This window comes from Myotis lucifugus, unplaced genomic scaffold, assembly GCF_000147115.1.
Source record: "Myotis lucifugus unplaced genomic scaffold, Myoluc2.0 scaffold_14, whole genome shotgun sequence".
Taxonomy (NCBI): domain Eukaryota; kingdom Metazoa; phylum Chordata; class Mammalia; order Chiroptera; family Vespertilionidae; genus Myotis; species Myotis lucifugus.
The window spans coordinates 675,671-694,129 of record NW_005871062.1 but is presented as its reverse complement, the minus strand read 5'-3'; the positions used below and the strand labels follow the sequence as shown (position 1 = coordinate 694,129).

Here is an 18,459-nt window from a genome sequence, read left to right as displayed (position 1 = left end):
ACTCATCGTCACCTGCTGCCGCATTTTACATTAGGGAACCCCGTGCCCCAAGAAGGAAAGGAACCCGCCCAAGGTCACATTGTAGTCCTGCTTCCAGCCCGGGCTACGGGCACCGCGCCCTTCTCCGCCGTCCTGTTCTGCCCAGCACCCCTCCTCTTCCGCGCCTTCCAGGGGGCTCTATGGTCGCGGGCGCGGTGAGCGCGCCCTCCCTTCCCGCTGCGCCCTTGGGAAGGATGCTAGACTGAGGTCTGGCCGCCGGTCCAGCTGCCTTGAGCACTAGCCAAGCCGGCCGTTGCTGGAGTACAGGACGGAACACAGGACCGGGGCAGTAGGAGGGCCGAGGGAGGTGGGGGCGACGCGGTAGTAAGCTGGGGATGCTGGTGCGGGGGGGGTGAGGGGGGAGGGGATGGGGACGGAAGCCAAGGGGTGCGTGGCCCGAGTACAGTGGGGCTTTGTTTGGGCGGTGCCGCTTCAGCCAATGGGAACATGGCTCCGGCCGAGCCTCCTGGTCCCCCCGGCTCCGGTCTCCTGCCGGCGGGAAGGGAAGGTGGCCCCGAGATTGGCTGCGCCGCACCGCGTGGGGTGGCGGCGCCTGCGCGTCTCCGGCGGCGCGCGCTTTGTTGCGCTCGGGCGAGAGGGGGCCTGGGGTGCGCGTCCCTGTCGGGGGAGGGGCTGACGCTGCGCGCGTGGTTGAGCTCGGCACGGTTTTTTCCAGCGGGTCTGCCAAAATCTGAACACAGTCAGCTGATGCGGAGTCACCGTCTAACCCTGCGAGGGCACAGGCAGGAGGGCCGCCTTTAATCCTCCGTTGCCGGGATCCTTTATGACGTAGCGAATGTACTTTCCGCCCAAGGCTTTGATCCCGCCCCTGCATAAGGCGTACACCCCGGGCTGCTGCGGGGGAAGCGGACCTTTGGAATGTGTGTAGCTTTCATATTCTCTCTCAACACACTTCTATAGACCGCCTGCTTCCTGTCAAGCACCAGAGTAGATATTCTGTAGGACCAGAAATCAATGATACAACACGTGAGTCCTACCTGTGGGGGCACTCTTGGTCCACTGGGGCCTAGTGGTTAGATGGGGCCTGTGGATGGTTGTAAACAGAAATATATTACATATTACCCTCCCTAGGTAAGTGCTGTTACAGAGGCACAGAAGGAAGGCGTGAAATGCTAATTTGGGGAGAGATTATTTTTTTTATTTAGGGGATCAGGAAAGACATCTTGAAGCAGGTGTCAATTTGAATCAGTTAGGACTTGGTCAGATGAAGAAGTCAGATTTGGTATGGGATGAGCAAGGCCTGGAAATTGGAAAGTGCTTGGTGAGGGTGTAGCAAAGGGTATAATGAGTAGGTGAGAAAAGTCTAGTTGGAGATAGAATTTGGAGGGGCCAGTGAGGATTAGAATTCCCAGCTTGTATACTCAGATTTGAAACGTGGTAAGTACTTATGAATTGAGTGTCCCCTTCATCTGTCAGTTGGACTAATGTCACTTGGACTCATCTGCACCAAAATCTTGAAAATATCTTTGATTCTTTCTTCTTTCACATCCTACATTTAATTTGCCAGCAAATCATAGTAGGCTCTACTTTTAGACTCTGACCACTTCATTATGTCCTCATTATAATATTCAACTCTCCTGCCTGGGGCGGAGATTTTCCACCAGTTTTTAATATGTAATGTATGTATAGGCATGTTTTCCAACTGCGCATGCGCAGGAATGTTCCCACCTGTACATGGAATTTTATTCCTGATTTCCCTGAATAAAGATGAATCTGATCCCTTATCTGGGGACATGCCACTTTGGGAAGTGAACCCCTGGTGTGTCCTTGCTTGCTGGCTTGCAATAAAGTTTATTCCTTTTCATCAAATCATCTTAGAGTTGTCTTTTGGCTGACAACTATTGAGTAACTGGACCCGGTTCCCTCGGGTAACAAATCAAGAAGTACAGAGGGGGAGGCCCATGTTCCTGTTGTCATTATAAGATCTACATTGTGGCATTCTCAGAATATGGAGCAGATTTAAAAATTAATAATAATGATCCGAGAAAGAACCTGCTTTCAGTGTGTTTTAGCCAATATCGTTCCGGCTGCAAGTAACAGAAACTTTAAGCTGCTTAACCAGCATGTACAGAGCTGGAGGGCAGGAGTGCAGCAGGGCCTCATAGGCAGATCTGTCTGTCAACCGCTGGTTGGCGTCAATTCAACACCAAGTTTGGGGTGGGGTGAAGAAAGAAACTTTATTCAGTGCTAGCAGCTCGATTGTGATATCGTTCAATTATGAAGCAGTACAGCTGTTAGGAGGCCCTGGAGTGAGGCAGCCCTGGGGCCAGCCCCTCTCTGGTGTGGCAGCTCTACTGTGTTCTGGCTAAACATGTCAGTGTTTCAGCCTCAGCTGAGGAGAGGCAGTCTTTTTGACTTCAGTGGAAAGGGAGAGTATGCTTCCAGAGCCAAGGGGGAGCTGACTTATATAGACAGAAGTCCGCACTCCGGGTCCCTGATTGGTCTGACCTAATGCAAATGAAGACTCCAAATTCTCTGGTTGATTGGTCCAAGAAGCCCTGATTGCTCAGAATGGAGCAGCTCTGATTGGTTGGTGAAGATGCTGATGGGGCTAATACTGAGCAGCTCCAGTTGGACAGGGAAAGCCTCAGTCCTATTGGTTGAAATAGGATTCCAGAAACTCCTTTATAAGGGCTGGCTCAGAGGCAGGTAGTTCAGTTCAGGCTTCTCCCTAACCTGCAGTTTGGATGAGAGGCCCCTGTGTAGAAATGGCTGCTAGGCTCTGTTTTTGTTTTTTTTGTGTGTGTGCATGTGTGTGTGTGTTTTTTTTTTTTAATTGAGCCCAGTTAGCCTCCGGGAGCCCTTCTTAGTTGGTATTCTCTTTCTCAGGATCCACCTGCTGAAGGAAGCTCTATTGTTTTGTTTTGCTCTCTCTCTCTCTCTCTCTCTCTCTCTCTCTCTCTCTCTCTCTCTCTCCTTTTCATGGACCCCTGTGCCTGGCTCTTCTCTCTTTCTCTGCAGATTGGCTTTTTCCATCTCTGTATCTCTGTGGCATAACTGCCCCCTTCTCCACTCCAGCAGCCAGATCACATGTCCCTGCCCTTCAGAGGCTGATTTGCATTCTGTCACAGTGCCAGGGGACAGAGTGATGGGCTCATCTTGGGTCGGTGTCTCTCCCCGACCCAGTACCTCATACCTGGGAGGAGGTCTCACTGTCCAACTATAGCTGCAGTGGGTGAAAGGCAGGTCTAAGAGCACAGGGATCAGGTGAGCAGGAGAGTGTTGTGAAGTGGTCTCTGGGGAGAACTGGCCATCACCTACTAGTAAGTCTAATCTGGTGACTAGAGTGTCTCTCAGACTAATCCAAGTGTCTGTGTTAGGTTTGCCTAACTAGGCTCTCTGTTAAACACAGGTACATAGGAGTCACCACAGTATTTATGATAAAACTAGAGGCCTGGTGCATGAAATTCATGCACTGGGGGGCGGGGGGTGTGTTCTCAGCCCAGCCTGCACCCTCTCACAGCCTGGGACCCCTCAGTGGACATCTGTCTTGCAGTCTGGGACCCCTCGCTCCTTACTGCCTGCCTGCTCGCTGCTCCTTAGTGCTGCCTCAGAGGTGGGAGAGGCTCCCGCCACCGCCACTGCTCTCGCCAGCTGTGAGCCTGGCTTCTGGCTGAGCAGCACTCCCCCTGTGGGAGTGCACTGACCACCAGGGGGCAGCTCCTGAGTTGAGCGTCTGCCCCCTGGTGGTCAGTGTGCATCATAGCGACTGGTTGTTCCACCGTTCAGTCGATTTGCATATTAGGGTTTTATTTTATAGGATGGTAGTGAGAACAATGTCCACTATATCATTTGATGTTCCTAGATAGTGCTTTTAGACTTTTGTTCCACAATAGTTATTTTTCTAAGGATTAACAGGCATCTTTTTTGAACGAGGGCTTTAAAACTTGTCAGGTTGCCTTTTGTGTGGCCTTGATGGGGAATATAAGACACTTTGGTGGGGGGGGGGGCTAGCAATCTGAATCTGTGCCAGTAACCTGCCTTCTAAGGTGTACTCTTGCTAGCGGATAATTAACTCCATTGATACCTGTCCTGTCTGGCAGAACCTGTTTCCCAGAAATCTCCCATTTTACAAAGGGGCCATAAACAAAGAATGTAACAGCTTAGCTAGAGGGGGGGGGTCACTGGCACCCCCCAGACCAGGCATTTAGATACAATCTAACTTCCCCATTCTAACTGACTCGGGAGGGGCTGTGGAAGCCCACCACAAAAGCCTGGTAGTTAGGAAACAGATAGAAAACAAAGAAACCAAAGGGTATAAAAGGAAAGCTTCCTCCATATTCACTCACTCAGGATTTGGAGAACTGACCCCATGAGTCACTGTACTAGTACATTTGAAAATAAATGGGCTTCTCCTGGATCTCCGAGTACTCCCTGTGTATTTTTCAGTCGCCTGATAAATTCTGTAACAGCCTCAAGGAAGCCCCATTAACTGTGCAGTTAGCATGCATAGCTGAGTTGAGCTGGAACTTTTAGGCAAGATTATAATAAGCAATCAGAAGGGAAATAGCCAAAGGGTAATATACATCTATCTAGTGAGGGACCTCAAACTCAAATGCCCACAGTGTCCAGGCAGTTAACAAAAGCAATCTGGGTAGGCTTAAGATAGTAAGTGAAAACTATTTGTATTCTGAGTTCAAGCATCATGTAGTTGCCTAGTTACATTGCCTTTCAAGACACTAGACTGGCAAACAAAGCAGCCAAGTAGAAGAGAGGCTGCTTTTGCCAGACATGGGAGACTCACACAGCTTGCTCGTCTGACGGTCCTTAGTGTGGGGTCCCTACATAGGATGGTTCCCTGCCTAAACCCAGCTTGCCTCTCCAGTGGGACAGGGCCTTCCCTTCCCACTCGGTAGTGCCAAGGCGCATCTAGATTTCATGTCCAGAAACAAGTGACTTCTATTTCCTGCCCAAGGCCTGCTGCCTGCCATGTTCCTGTTTCTTGATGACGTCCCACCTCTTCTGAGGATGTCAGTCCTGGGAATGTCTGTCCCTTGCAGGGACACCTTGACCCTGCCAGAGCGCAACAAGGGAGCCAGCATCAGGACAAGGATGCATGCTGGATCCTCATGCTTTCCACAGGTTACCCATGGGCTATGCATTGCAAATGGAAAGGAGGTGCCTTTGAGAGCAGACCCAAATGTTCTTAGTGTTAGATACGTTTCACCCAGATTATAGATTGATATGTGAGCATTTTGATTTTGTAATAATATCTTATAAACTTGGTTGCTGGGAGTCAAGCCCCCTGTGCCAAGTCTCCCTGGGGTAGCTAATTGAGTTCAAGGCTAAGGAGACTGTCTCCCAACCCCAACAGCTGCTCTGCCGTTCTTCAGCAACTACCTCCCATAACCATTTCTGATTCTAAACCAAAAGGCAAGTGAGTGGTATTTCAAGTTTGAGAACTTAATATTTACAGAGAATAAAGCCCAGCACAAGGCATGAAGACTGGTTCTCAACCTTCCTAATGCCGCGACCCTTTAATACAGTTCCTCATGTTGTGGTGATCCCCAACCATAAAATTATTTTCGTTGCTACTTCATAACTAATTTTGCTACTGTTATGAATCGTCATGTAAATATCTGATATGCAGGATGTATCTTCATTGTTACAAATTGAACATAATTAAAGCATAGTGATTAATCACAAAAACAATATGTAATTATATATGTGTTTTCCGATGGTCTTTGGCGACCCCTTGAAAGGGTCATTCGACCCCCAAAGGGGTCGTGACCCACAGGTTGAGAACCGCTGCATTAAGATGACAAAGAACCGCAAAGAGTACGTGGGAATCCCATTGCCTACAGTATTGTGTTTGGAGTGAAAATAGCAACACGTTTAAGAAACGTAAGAAAAGAAGAAGAAAAAGATCTACAAGCCTGCCATTCTGCATATAAGACACAATATTGTGAATAGTACATTTTCCAAGTTGGGTGAGCTTTTGTGCACTTTAAAATATTTTGATTCTCGCAGCACTTTTAGATATTGCTGACTCTAAGGAAAATAAAATTCAAAGCCACAAGTATTGAGCCTGAGGGATGGAAAGGGCTTTAATTATAGACAATTGGATTTGAAATCACCCAGTGGTGGTGACCTCAGACTCCAGTTCTGGTAAGAGGAGGTGTGTGCTCGGCCAGCTGGGTCACCCAGTTAAAGGATCGGAGTCTGGCTTGGGCATCATGGGCATGGGCCTTCCATGGAGGGCCTATCTGGATGGAGGGGAGTAGGGTCTGTGAGCACACAGCTTGTCCCCACTCAGCAGAGATTCACTGAGGGCCTCCTCGGTGTCAGGTTTCTTGTAGACATTTTGGGGGTTGGGGGTTCAGTGGAGAACAAGATGGACAAAGTGCCTGGGCTCACCAAGCTTATGACCTAAAAGGGGAAGAGAAAGTAGTGAAACAAGGTATTTTTGGATTGAAGAGTGATCTTATAGAGAGAACCTCTGTGTGTTGCGTGGGGGATTAGGGGACATCCTCTGTGAAGTCTGAAGGGTCAGAAGGACTCAGCCATCTGGACTGAGGAAGAACAAGGGCCAGGGCCCTGAGGCAGGAAAGAGCTTGGCATACGCCAGAAACTTCCAGAAGGTCAGTGTGGTTACAGTGCAGAGAGCACAGGAGAGGGCGGTACCAGACAAGGTTAGGAAGGGAAGCAGAGGGTGTTTCAACAGGCTTGGGAAGGAGACTTTTAGGTGAGGAAGTCACATAATTTGACTGCAGTGCTGGCAATGGGGTGTGGTGAGTAGGAGCGGGGAAGCCGAGCCTAACGATCCCTGTTTGTTTTTCTTCCCTGAGGATTAAACAGATTAAACCTCCACCTGTTTCCTCAGTGAACTTGCAGTGGTTGGCTAGTTAGTGAACTTATTACAGACCTGTTGGCCCAGTTAAGTCTGGGTGACAGCAAAGGGCAGGGGAGGAGCTGCCTTGCAGGCAAAGGCTTGTACTGGTAAGAACAGTATATAACCAACCCCAGGCAGGTGTGCAAAGGAGAAGCTGGGACAGCTCACCCAGAAAAGAGCAACATCTCTCCACTGTGGTTGCTTCACTTCACTCCCTCCCATCCTCCCCTTCCTTCCCTGAGGCCAGGAGGAATTATTATCACAATGGACCAGAACAGGAAGGCAAACAATCTACACCCTCATCCACACTTAATAATCCACAAATAGTCACGGTGCTGAGGGGCCTTAAGGAGATACTAAGTTGATTTAACCTTGAGAGGGGGTGGTAGGGTGGTGGGAGAGACTGCATGTGTGTGTGTGTGTGTGTGTGTGTGTGTGTGTGTGTGTGTGTTTTAATTTAGGTTGATTAAAGTATGTCTCATTTAATAACTCCAGTCCCCATGCTATAATGAGTTACTGATGATTTAGCCTCAGAGCCAGTTCCTGTGTGGTTGGAAAAGCTACCTAGGAGGCATGTGGGCAACTTGAGATAGAAGGTTGGTGTCTTGGGTCACACAGATGGATGATTTGCTGGAAATGGGGAACACGGACGGAGAATGAGGCTCATGGAGCGGGAACCTCTGAGAGGATAGGTCCTTTGGTCCCCCAGTAGTGGCTGCACAGCCTGGTTTGAGGATCACAGGGCTGGTCCACCCTCCTCGTGACTGGTCCAGGCTTGGTGGTGCAGCCAGAAGCAGGACCCAGGTTTCTAGACGTCCCCTCCTCCTCACTTACTATCACATGAGGCTACAGCTTGAGAGGAAGGTGCAGGAGAGGTCTGCCTAGGTGCAGGGCTCAGTTTTGCTTTCACGACCTGGAAGAAAAGTGTCCACTCCTACCTAACTCTGTGCAGACAACAAGGCAATGCTGAGGGTGTGTTTTGTGTTTCAGAACCCGCCAGGAGGAGGCCAGTCATTCTACCTCTTGTGGCCACAATGCTGACCGCCCGCCTCTCCAGGCCCCTGTCAAAGCTCCCCGGGAAAACCCTGAGTTTCTCTAACGGAGAAAATGGAACAAGGTAAGAGACTGAAGGGTAGAGGTGGCCTTGAGTGCCACACTCTCTGGGCAAAGCAGAGAGAGTTCTTCACACATGGATGCTGCAGGTGGTCCTAAGGCCTGACTCTCAAAGTGACCCTCAGCGCCCACCTTCGACCAGCAAAGGAAACTCAAAGGTGTCTTCAGAAGACAGAGACCTTCCCAGGGCACACAGGGCACAGAAGAATATCTTCCATCAGATTTTTTACTCTCTTATTTGGAAATAACTGATACAAAAGTTGCCCAAGTAGTACAAAGGGCTTCTCTATCCTCTTCACCTAACTTCCCTGAATGTTGACATCTTACAAAACCATAGTGCAATCATGAAAACCAGGAAATTACCACCGATACGTGTTAACAGACCTACACACTGGATTCAAGTTTTGTCAGACGGCCCAGGGATGGACCTTTCCTGGTCCAGGGTACAAACCAGGGCCCCGCAGTGCCTTCGGTTGTCATGTCTCCTTCCTCTCTTCCCATCGGGGGCAGTTCCTGAGTCTTTGTCATTCTTGACCTTGACACTTTGGAAGAATGTCTCCCAGTTGGGGTTTGTGTGATGTCCTCGTGTTTGGATTCAGGTGTTCATGTTTGGAAGGTGCCACCCAGGTGAGGTGTGTCTTCTCAGTGCATCGCATCGGGAGGCGCTCGGCACTGATGTGTCTTACTGCTTTGATCACCTGGGTGACTCCTCTTTTCAAACCTTATACCTGAGGCAGCTAACTAAACTGTCCTGAGACTTCACTGAACTGCTGTGTGTTTAGAGACAACTACGTACAGATGAAACAAGCAGCTCTTCATTGAGAGCTCTGGGATTGCCCTTCCCAAGGGGTTCAGTGCACTTTGCTACTTCATTTGCCTCTGTGGCAGCCAGAGCCAGGAAACATAATACCTTTTGTCTTTATATTTAAGAGGAATGAAAGTAAGTGTTAAGTTAAATTCAAAGTTCCAGCAGCTGGAATATGGATGGGTATTTTTTATGCCAATAAATATGTTTGGAAGAACATGCATATTAGCCTTTTATATATATAGACTAGAGGCCCGATGCATGAAATTCATGCAAGGGGCTCAGCCCTTGCAGCTGCAGTGGCTGCTTGCCTCGGCCCTCAAAGCCACAGCTGCTGCCTCGGCCCTCAAAGCTCTGGCTTTGTTTGGAAGGTCGTCTGGCCATCTGGTCTAATTAGCATATTATGCTTTTATTATTATAGACTAGAGGCCTGGTGCATGAATTTGTGCACGGCAGGGCTGGGGTGGCATGTAGATGTGCTGAGGTAGTGGCAAGCAAAGACCACAGACAAAGCGCCCCAAAACGGCCTGAACACCAGCTACACTCTGAAGTGCAAATATAGCTCTGCTTCGCTGCCCGTGCTCGGGCCACCTCATTCTCCCCGGGGCAGAGTTACTAACATACAGACAGGTCATCTCTCCTACCTCAGCCACACATTTTCTCAGCTGACTTCGGCCAATGGTGGCACACTGCCGTAGGAGTGCTAGTCAATCAGCAGTTGGGAGCATGGAAAGGCACAGGGCTGAGCTAGAAGTGGCTGACGGGGAGGGGAGGCAGAAGTGCAAGCAGTGTGTGGTGCAGTGGCAGAGGTAAGATGGCGGTGGTGCTTACTTTACGTCTTTGCAGTTAGGTGGCTTGCCTTGCCCCTTCTGCCCCCTCTGAGCTGCTACTCTGTCTCGATCAGCGTCAGGGTCACTCTCCTCCTATAGGCTTCCTGGACCCAGATTCTTCAGTACCCAGAGCCTTAGCCAGGGGAGGTACTGAAGGAGGTTGGCCAGCTGCCGGAGGGAGAGACCATGGCAGGTTGGCTGTGGGAATGCACTGACCACCAGAGGCAGCTCCTGCGTTGAGCATCTGACCCCCTGGTGGTCAGTGTGCATCATAGTGACTGGTCGACCGGTCATTCCAGTTGATCCATTGTAATGGTCACTTAGGCTTTTATATATGTAGATTTTTGAAATGACAAAATTATAGAGATGGAGAACAGATTAGTGGTTAAAGAGGATGTGGGGTGGGAGGGAAGTGGATGTGGCTATAACAGGGTACCAGGAGAGATCCTTGTGTGATGGAAATGTTTTGTATTTTCACTGCATCACTGTAAATATTCTGGTTGTGATATTGTACTGTAGTTTTGCAAGTTTCGTTAGGGGCAATTGGGTGAAAGGTACAGGGCATTTTTGTCTATTTTTTTTAACTGCATGTGAATCTATAATTATTTCAAAATAAAAAGTTAAATTAAAAAAACAACTCAATGGGGGAAAAAGGAGACATATGTAATACTTTAAACAATAAAGAATGTTAAAAAGACTGTCAGGAAGCAGCATAAAACCCAAGGGCTAAGGGGTGGAATTTGCAGAAGGCTTTGTTAACAAAGCCGTATCTCCTGAAAGTTCTTCCTACACAGTGGCAGAAATGGTCACTGCAACTGATGGCCCACTTCCTACCAGCCTAGCAACCCTGGAGGAGAGAGGACCTCTTTCTCAGTAGTACCAGCAGGATGTCCCCAGGGGCTCTGGGTGGGGGGACAGTCAGTGCTGCTCACTGGGGCTGAGGGTACTCTGAGTTGCTTCTGCCCCAGGAACAAGGTCTGGGTGTGTCCACAGCCTGTGCTCATGGCTTCCTCTTCTCTTGCAGGCGCACACTGCTGTTTTACCCTGCCTCCTTCGTCCCTGTGGGTCGTCGCACTTACGCTGATGCAGTGAACCCGGTGAGTGGCAGCCCAGTTACCTGGGAACCAGCCAGGTGGTCACAGCCCTTCCCTCTGGGCCCCCTGGGGCCCCTGGGCCCTGAGCTACCTTCCGAGTACCAGGCTTCAGAGCTTCTAGGACACTCAGAGCCACTTGCTCACATTCTTAACCTACACTCCGCCCCCCGCCCCCCAAACCTCCCTTCAAATGAGCTTTAGAGGTTAAGAGTTTAGACTCTAGAATCCAACAGGCCTGATTTCAATTCCATTTCTATCACTTAGTATGGTGGGCATTTAAAAAAATATCTGTTTCCTCATTCGTAGCATGATATAATAATCATGATTACTATATGCAATTATTATGAGAATTAAGAGAGAAAAATATCAATTGACTGCCTTCTGTACCAATTCTAATAATAACTCCATGTAGTAATCATGCATGCACAGTGCTTGCACGTGGTAAGTAATGACGAAGATGATATGATGATTGTGATAATGGTGATTGCAGGTGAGAAAACCGAGGTCCAGAAAGGGGACCTCAAGCAACATTATTAGTTGGTGGCAGAGTCTGTGTTAGAACCTGGTCTCCTGATTCTGAGTCCAAGCTTTTCCCACTAGACTATGGTGCTTCTCCTGACGGAAAACACCAGGCAGGGAGGCCTAGGCACGGTCCACTCCAGAAGCACTTTTTGTTACTGCCCAGAGGAGGACGGGTCACTCTGCACTCAGGATTCTGGTTCCTAACGTGGGGTCTAAACTTCTAAAATAGGTTGGCAGTAAAGCCGTCCTGGTCACAGGCTGCGACTCTGGATTTGGGTTCTCCTTGGCCAAGCATCTGCATTCAAAAGGCTTCCTCGTGTTTGCTGGCTGCTTGTTGAAGGTAAGAGATGGGTCATCATTGTCACCATTGTCCTTCACACATACTCATTGTTTTGTACGTTATTTTTAATTGCAGTAAAATACACATAACGTAAAATTTACCATCTTAACCATTTTAAGTGTACTGTTCAGTGATATTACATATATTCACATTGTCTAAGTACCTCATATAAGTAGAATCATACAGTATTTGTCTTTTTGTAACTGGCTTATCTCACTTAGCGTAGTCTTCAAGGTTTGTTCATGTTGTAACATCTTACAGAATTTCTTTTTTAAGGCTGAATAATATTGCATTGTATGTATATATTACATTTTACTTATCCATTCATCTGCTGATGGACACTTGGGTTGCTCCCACATTTTAGCTACTGTGAATAATGCTACTGTGAACATGGGTGTGCAAATACCTCTTCAAGATACTGTTTTCAATTCTTTTGGGCATATATCCAGATGTAGAATTACTCAAATCATGTGGTAATTCTATTTTTAATTTTTTGAGGAATTGTCAAACTGTTTTCCACAGCAGCTGTACTGTTTTACCTCCCATCAACAGTGCACAAGGGTTCTGATTTCTCCACATCCTTGCCAATACTTGTTTTCTGTTTTTAGATAGTAGCTATCCTAATATGTGCGAGGTGATGTTTCACTGTAGTTTTGATTTGCATTTCCCTAATGATCGGTGATGTTGAGCATCTTTTCATGTGCTCATTTGTCATTCATACTTTGGAGAAATGTCTATTCAAGCCCTTTGCCCATTTTAGGATTGGGTTGTTTGTTGTTGTTGTTGTTGAGTTTTAGGAGTTCTCTGTATATTCTGGTTATTAATTCCTTATCAGTTATATGATTTGCAAACATTTTCTCCCATTCTGGGTATTGTCTTTTTACTCTGAGGGTAGTGTCTTTTGATGTACAAAATTTTAAAAATGTTATTAAGTCCAGTTTGCCTATTTTCTTTTGTTGCCGATGCTTTTGGTGTCATATCCAAGAAATCATTGCCAAATCCAATGTCATGAAGCTTTTGTGCTATGCTTTCTTCTAAGAGTTTTATGTCTTACATTTAGGTCCTTGATCCATTTTGAGTTAATTTCTGTATATGGTGTTAGGTAAAGGTCCAACTTTATTCTTTTGCATGTGGATATCCAGTTTCCCCAGCACCATTTCTGAAAAGTCTGTCCTTTCCTGCACTGAATGGTCCTTGTAAAAAAAATCATGTGAGGGTTTATTTCTGGACTCCTCCTCTGATACAAAACCTTATATTCCTCTCCCTGACGCCCCAGCGCCTGCCACTCTCACCTCACACTCCTCTCCCTTACTCAGGAGGCTGCAGCCACAGAGGCTCCTGCTGTTTAACACACCAGGTACACACCCTCTTCAGCCTTGGTGTGGCTGCCTCCTCTTCCCCAGATATCTTCAAGACTTGCTCCCTCACTTCCTTCCAATGTCACCTTCCTGGTGAGGTCTTCCTTCCCTCTTTAAAACTGAACACACCCTTTACCACATTCACCCCCATCTTCTTTTCCTGCCTCTCTCTGGGATCATAAGGAAGGCTCGATGGGCCAAGGTGGCATCTCATCGCCATCTGGAAGGATAAACAGGAGTTCCCTGTGATGGATGGAGGTGACAAAGCCAGACACTGCCAGTCATCTGACGTGGCTGAAGCCCAGTGCCCTCGTGGAACTCGTGGACGAAGAGGAGATGAGCTGGGAAAGGAAGGCAGGACCGGAGCAGGAGGGGCCCTGAATGCCTCTGACGCGGCTTTTGTCAAGGATGCCAGATCCATCGGTCACTTCTCAGACCAGGCCATACTCAACCCGTCAGCAGACTTGACCATACGACTCTTGTTTGTAACACTTTGTTTCTTGACTTCGTGGACACCTTTCTCTCCATCTTCTCTGCCAGCTCCTCCTGCTGCTTCTCCTGTAACTAGTACAACGCCCTAGGCTTGCTTCTCTCGTCACAGTGTTTCTCAGGCATGTGACAAGATGCTCACAGGTAACAAGTGCTGAGTGTCCTTACACCTGGCCTTGAGGTGTTAGAGCACTAACAACAAATGCTGGGAGACTGTGAAACCTTTCTGCCAGGATTAGCCCATCAGCTGTCTCACGGTGGAGGAGGTGGAGGGGTTGGACAGAGTTGATAGTGTGCTGTGGTATTTTCCATCTGGTCTCAAGTAAAATGAAGTTGGTTTCAAGAGAACTCCTTGGAGAGCTTACCATGTGTGCCCTGGCATCTGAGGCCACAGAATGATGTGTTCATGTTTGCAAGGGCCAAGAAAGAGGCCAGAGTGGCTCGTCTGGAAGCAGTGCAGAGAGAGCTGCCTAGGGGAAGGGCTGTCCTTCTGCCTGGGCAGGACACTGTTGCCTGAACCTGATGTGGATAATGGGAGAGCCCCTGGAATCATCTTAAGGGCACCTGCCCAGTGAAACTCCAAGAGGGCCATGCGACCTGACCAGAGGGGTGGCTCCCGGAAGCCCTGGCTGAGGGAGAAGATGCACAGTAGGAGGAAGGAAGGCCACAGGAGTCTCCAGGGGAGGGATCTTCTCGGAACCCACAAAAGTGCCCCAGGGAGGGAGGGCCAGCCAGGGCACCACCCTCACAAGACCAGAGTCTTGCTCCCTCACTTGTCAGCCTCTGCATCCAACCCTGGGAGGATCTGAGATTAAGGAATAAGAGAGGAGGAGCAGCTAGAACATAGTGAGAAAGACAACCTCTGCCCCTGCTGCCTGGCGTCCCACGCGGGCTTCCCACACTCCGTCAGGCCTGCGGCAGGGCAGGCTCTAAACTGGATACAAGTTGGAGGGAGAGTTTGGGTTTTCAACCCACACTGGGCTAGAGTTACTTGATTAGCAGACCGAATTGGACTCTTTGTGCCAAAACAAAGAGTCTCTGTATTATCTGAGAATGAGTGGAAGCACTGTAAGACTTGCCTGGAATTTCATCCAGGTGTGGAAAACATAGCTTACAGATGAAGTTTAAAGGGATAGTGACAGAAGTTACTGCCCCTTTACGAAGGGACCAACGCAGCAGGACCGAAAGCTCCTCTCTGAGCAGCAGACAGATGTGGAGCCGGGGATGCGGTGTGGCCCAGGCAGTGCGGCCGTGGCCTGAGGATGGGGACGGGCCACCTCATCTGCAGCCTGCAGACCGAGGGCCGTTGGGAAAGGTTTCCTTTGAACAGCTGGGGCAAAACAACAGTCCCCTTCCCCATGGAGGTGGCTGTCGGGAGCAGGGTGTGCAGGCTGCTTAGAGATGAGTGCGGACTCCTGAGGAGGTCTGTCAGGTGAAGGGAGGAAGGTGGGGCTTCCCTCCTGGGGGCCTGAATGCTGAGCCTGAAGCTGTGGGCTATGAGATGACCCCCCCAGCTTCCTTTGAGAGAAAGCTCTTAGCTGCCAAGCTGCCAACCTAAGTTCATGTGGACCCCCTGACCGAGGTGAGGGGGGTCCCCGAGGACACGGGAGCATTGGCTCCATGCTGGCCAGAGGCACGGGGAGAGGCCAGGGGTGGGGTCCAGGAGTCACTGAAAGATCCCAGGAAGAGGAAAGGACACTCAGGTACCTCTCGTGCATCCTCAGCTGGAATCTTACCTATTGGAAGTTGATGTCAGCTCCCCCTCAGAGACACGGAGTGCTTGGGCTCAGCTCGAGGGGCATTTGAGAGCCTCGATATGAAAAGTGCATGAAAACAAGTCATGTTTTCCTGGTGCCTGTGTGCTGTGTGTGGAAAAGAGAGGTGTCTGTGGCACCAGCCCCTCCAGCCTCTGGACTCGAAGGTGGCGTCCCCGGGGAATTCTTTTCTGGAACCCTCCGTGGAAACGGCAGCAGAAACGGCAGGCTTGGCTGCCCCTCTGTACAGGTAGATGGAGCACCTGCCGATGGCACATCCGGGGCGGGGGGCGGGGGCGGGGGCGGGGGCGTTCAGAGCCAAGCCTTGCATGAATCGAGCCTCACACCTGGCTGCTCTGTGCAGACATGATTCTGGGTGTAGCTGCCATTCCTGGTGCCAGGTTGGGCAGAGACTCAAGCATGTTGCTTTTTCAGTAGAGACACTGTGGGGGGGAGTTATCCCTGGAGAGGATGGCAGTTTAGGCTGGAAGAGATCTTAGAGGAGGGGTTTTCTCTGCACCATGTTCCCCATCCTGTCCCAACCCCACCTCCACCATCATTGTCTGAATACCACTAGGCCAGTGATGGCGAACCTTTTGAGTTCGGCGTGTCAGCATTTTGAAAAACCCTAACTTAACTCTGGTGCCGTGTCACATATAGAAATCTTTTGATATTTGCAACCATAGTAAAACAAAGATGTATATTTTTGATATTTATTTTATATATTTAAATGCCATTTAACAAAGAAAAATCAACCAAAAAATGAGTTCACGTGTTACCTCTGACACGCGTGTCATAGGCTCATGCCATCCCCGGACTCTGAAAGTCACTCCTCATTTTGAGCCAGATTTGCCTTCTTGGCCCTGGTTCTGTTTTCTGGGCTGCGTAGGACAAGTTGGCTCCCATTTGACACGGCCCTTCACCATTCTCTCCTGAGTCCCTCTGACAGTACATCCCTCTGACACTGAACTGCAGTCCTGGGGTTCGAGTCCTCCTTGTTCAAACCACTTACACGAGACTCAGACTACCCCAGAGAGAACCCTCCACGGACACGCTGACCCTCCTTGTGCTTTCTGCTCTGCCACTTGTTCAGTACCAGCTGCCTGTGCCCCGGGCAAGCCTGGGCTGAGAGTCGGCATTCCTCTTATCGCTTCATCCTCCGGCAGCTGTTCCTGTCCTCTGTGAGATGCGACACTGCTCCCTGCACCACTGAGAAGATCGCTGCCAATTAAATGATGACTGACTGTTTAATTTCCCCTCGTTTGTAGCTCATGCCTATTGTGAAAATATGTGGCATAGACTGATGAATGTGGTAATGCCTCTGATGTGAGGGCTAACAGAGTGAATGCATGTCAAGTGCCCAGCACCATGGGAAGCACAGCAAATGCCCCCAAAACGACATCTGCTTTTATTCAAACCCCCGAGCAGCTGCCCACTGCCCACACAGACCCCTGCCCACCTCTCAGCCTCTTGTCCACAACGTCCTCAGGCCTCTGCTGCCCCTGCTGTGGCTTCTGGCAGCACCCTCTCACCTCTGCCGGAAGTGCCCCATCCACAGGGGCCCCTCTGGCCGTGTCTTCTGCTGTCAGTGCCTTTGAAAAGCCTCCCCTGCCCGCCCCACCTTCTGTGCAGCCCCACTCCCCATGAGGCTTCCTGCAGCAAAACTCCCTGTACTGTGTGTTTACTCATCTGCCTCCTTCCCTAACGTGGCTTTCTGAGAACAGGGGCTGCGTTATTTGTTTTTATGTCTCCAGTACTTAGCACAGAGGCCCACGACATGTTTGCTGAGTGAGCGATACTTTTCTCATGTGTAATAACACCTGAATTTGCATAGCGCTTTATCATTTCATGGGCTTTTAAAAAACAATTTCCTCGTTCCATTAACCTGAGCAGGTCCGGACAGGTGGCGATGTCCTTATGACTAACTGTAGCTGGAAAAACCGGGCACCTGTTGAGGGATGCACCTGAGTGCACAGAGCCTGGTTAGTGGCCAAACTGGCAGCAGAGCCTGGCCCTGGCCACTTACCAACTTGCAGGTTTCAGGGCCTTGGCTTAGAACAGAGGTGGCAAACGGGCCGCCTGCTGGTCACAGGTGGCAGGTGGATGTGCTTTGGCCCACATATTTTTTTTTTTTTAGAAAACCCAAGTAAGTTGCCAACACTTAAAAAGTTAGGAGCTTCTGCACAGAAATCCCAATTACAAGTATAAAAATCTAAGCATCTGGCAACCCTGGGCTCACATTCACATGTGGACAACAGCTGAGCGGGGGTGGGGGTGGGGGGCGGGTTGAGAGGTGAGACTTGTGCTCCACTCCCAAGAGTCCCCTTCTTATCATGTGACACCCACATGCCTGGCCCCGGCACTGAGTGTGTAACTTCTGCTTAGAGAATGACCCTGCCAGTGAGGATTTAGGGGCTCATGGTTGTGTCTATGGCACATAGTTTGGTGCTTGGTACATCATCAGTGCTCAAACTAAAAAAAAAAAAAGACCGTACCCTTTTATGTAATGATGTTTACTTTGAATTTATATTAGTTCACACAAACACTCCATCCATGCTTTTGTTCCGGCCTTCCGGTCCAGTTTAAGAACCCATTGTGGCCCTCGAGTCAAAAAGTTTGCCCACCCCTGATTTAGGGGCTCATGGCTGTGTCTATGGCACGTCGTTTGGTGCTTGGTACATCATCAGTGCTCAGGGATTAGGCCCAGGTGGGCCTGCCGTTGTTAGTAGCCCCAGGCTTAGGTAGGGACTGGGCCAGCCCCCTGCCTTGGCCCTGGTCCTCTTCTATAGACCAGTGATGGCGAACCTTTTGAGCTCGGCGTGTCAGCATTTTGAAAAACCCTAACTTAACTCTGGTGCCGTGTCACATATAGAAATTTCTTGATATTTGCAACCATAGTAAAACAAAGACTTATATTTTTGATATTTATTTTATATATTTAAATGCCATTTAACAAAGAAAAATCAACCAAAAAAATGAGTTCGCGTGTCACCTCTGACACACGTGTCATAGGTTCGCCATCACTGTCCTAGAGGCAGGGGGGTGAAGCAGCTCCTCTCTCCTCCCAGGACAAAGGGGATGCTGGAGCCAAGGAACTGGACAGCTTGAAGAGTGATCGATTGAGAACTGTTCAGCTCAACGTCTGCAAAAGCGAGGAGGTGGAGAAAGCAGTAGAGGTTGTCCGCTCGAGCCTGGAGGACCCCGAGAAAGGTAGGGGGCCCTTGGGGCAGTGGGGTACTGCACGGGCGCCTTTCTAAACACC

The 18,459-nt window shown here is 49.4% G+C and overlaps 1 protein-coding gene across 4 annotated transcripts in view; it reads left to right on the top strand.

The window, feature by feature from the left end:
• The window catches only part of BDH1 (3-hydroxybutyrate dehydrogenase 1), a 28,385-nt gene that overhangs the window by 773 nt on the left and 9,153 nt on the right, over positions 1–18,459 (top strand). Inside the window, exons 1-5 of one of the 4 annotated variants that reach the window (XM_014452186.2) lie at positions 714–1,026; positions 7,883–8,009; positions 10,665–10,737; positions 11,486–11,596; positions 18,266–18,407. In XM_014452186.2, coding sequence (XP_014307672.1) covers positions 7,927–8,009; positions 10,665–10,737; positions 11,486–11,596; positions 18,266–18,407 — 409 coding nt within the window. In that variant the 5' untranslated portion in view covers positions 714–1,026; positions 7,883–7,926. Of the gene's footprint in view, positions 1–713; positions 1,027–5,801; positions 5,991–7,882; positions 8,010–10,664; positions 10,738–11,485; positions 11,597–13,620; positions 15,448–18,265; positions 18,408–18,459 lie in introns of those variants that run through there. The other 3 variants (XM_023750538.1, XM_006084748.3, XM_023750539.1) reach the window with 3 other exon arrangements.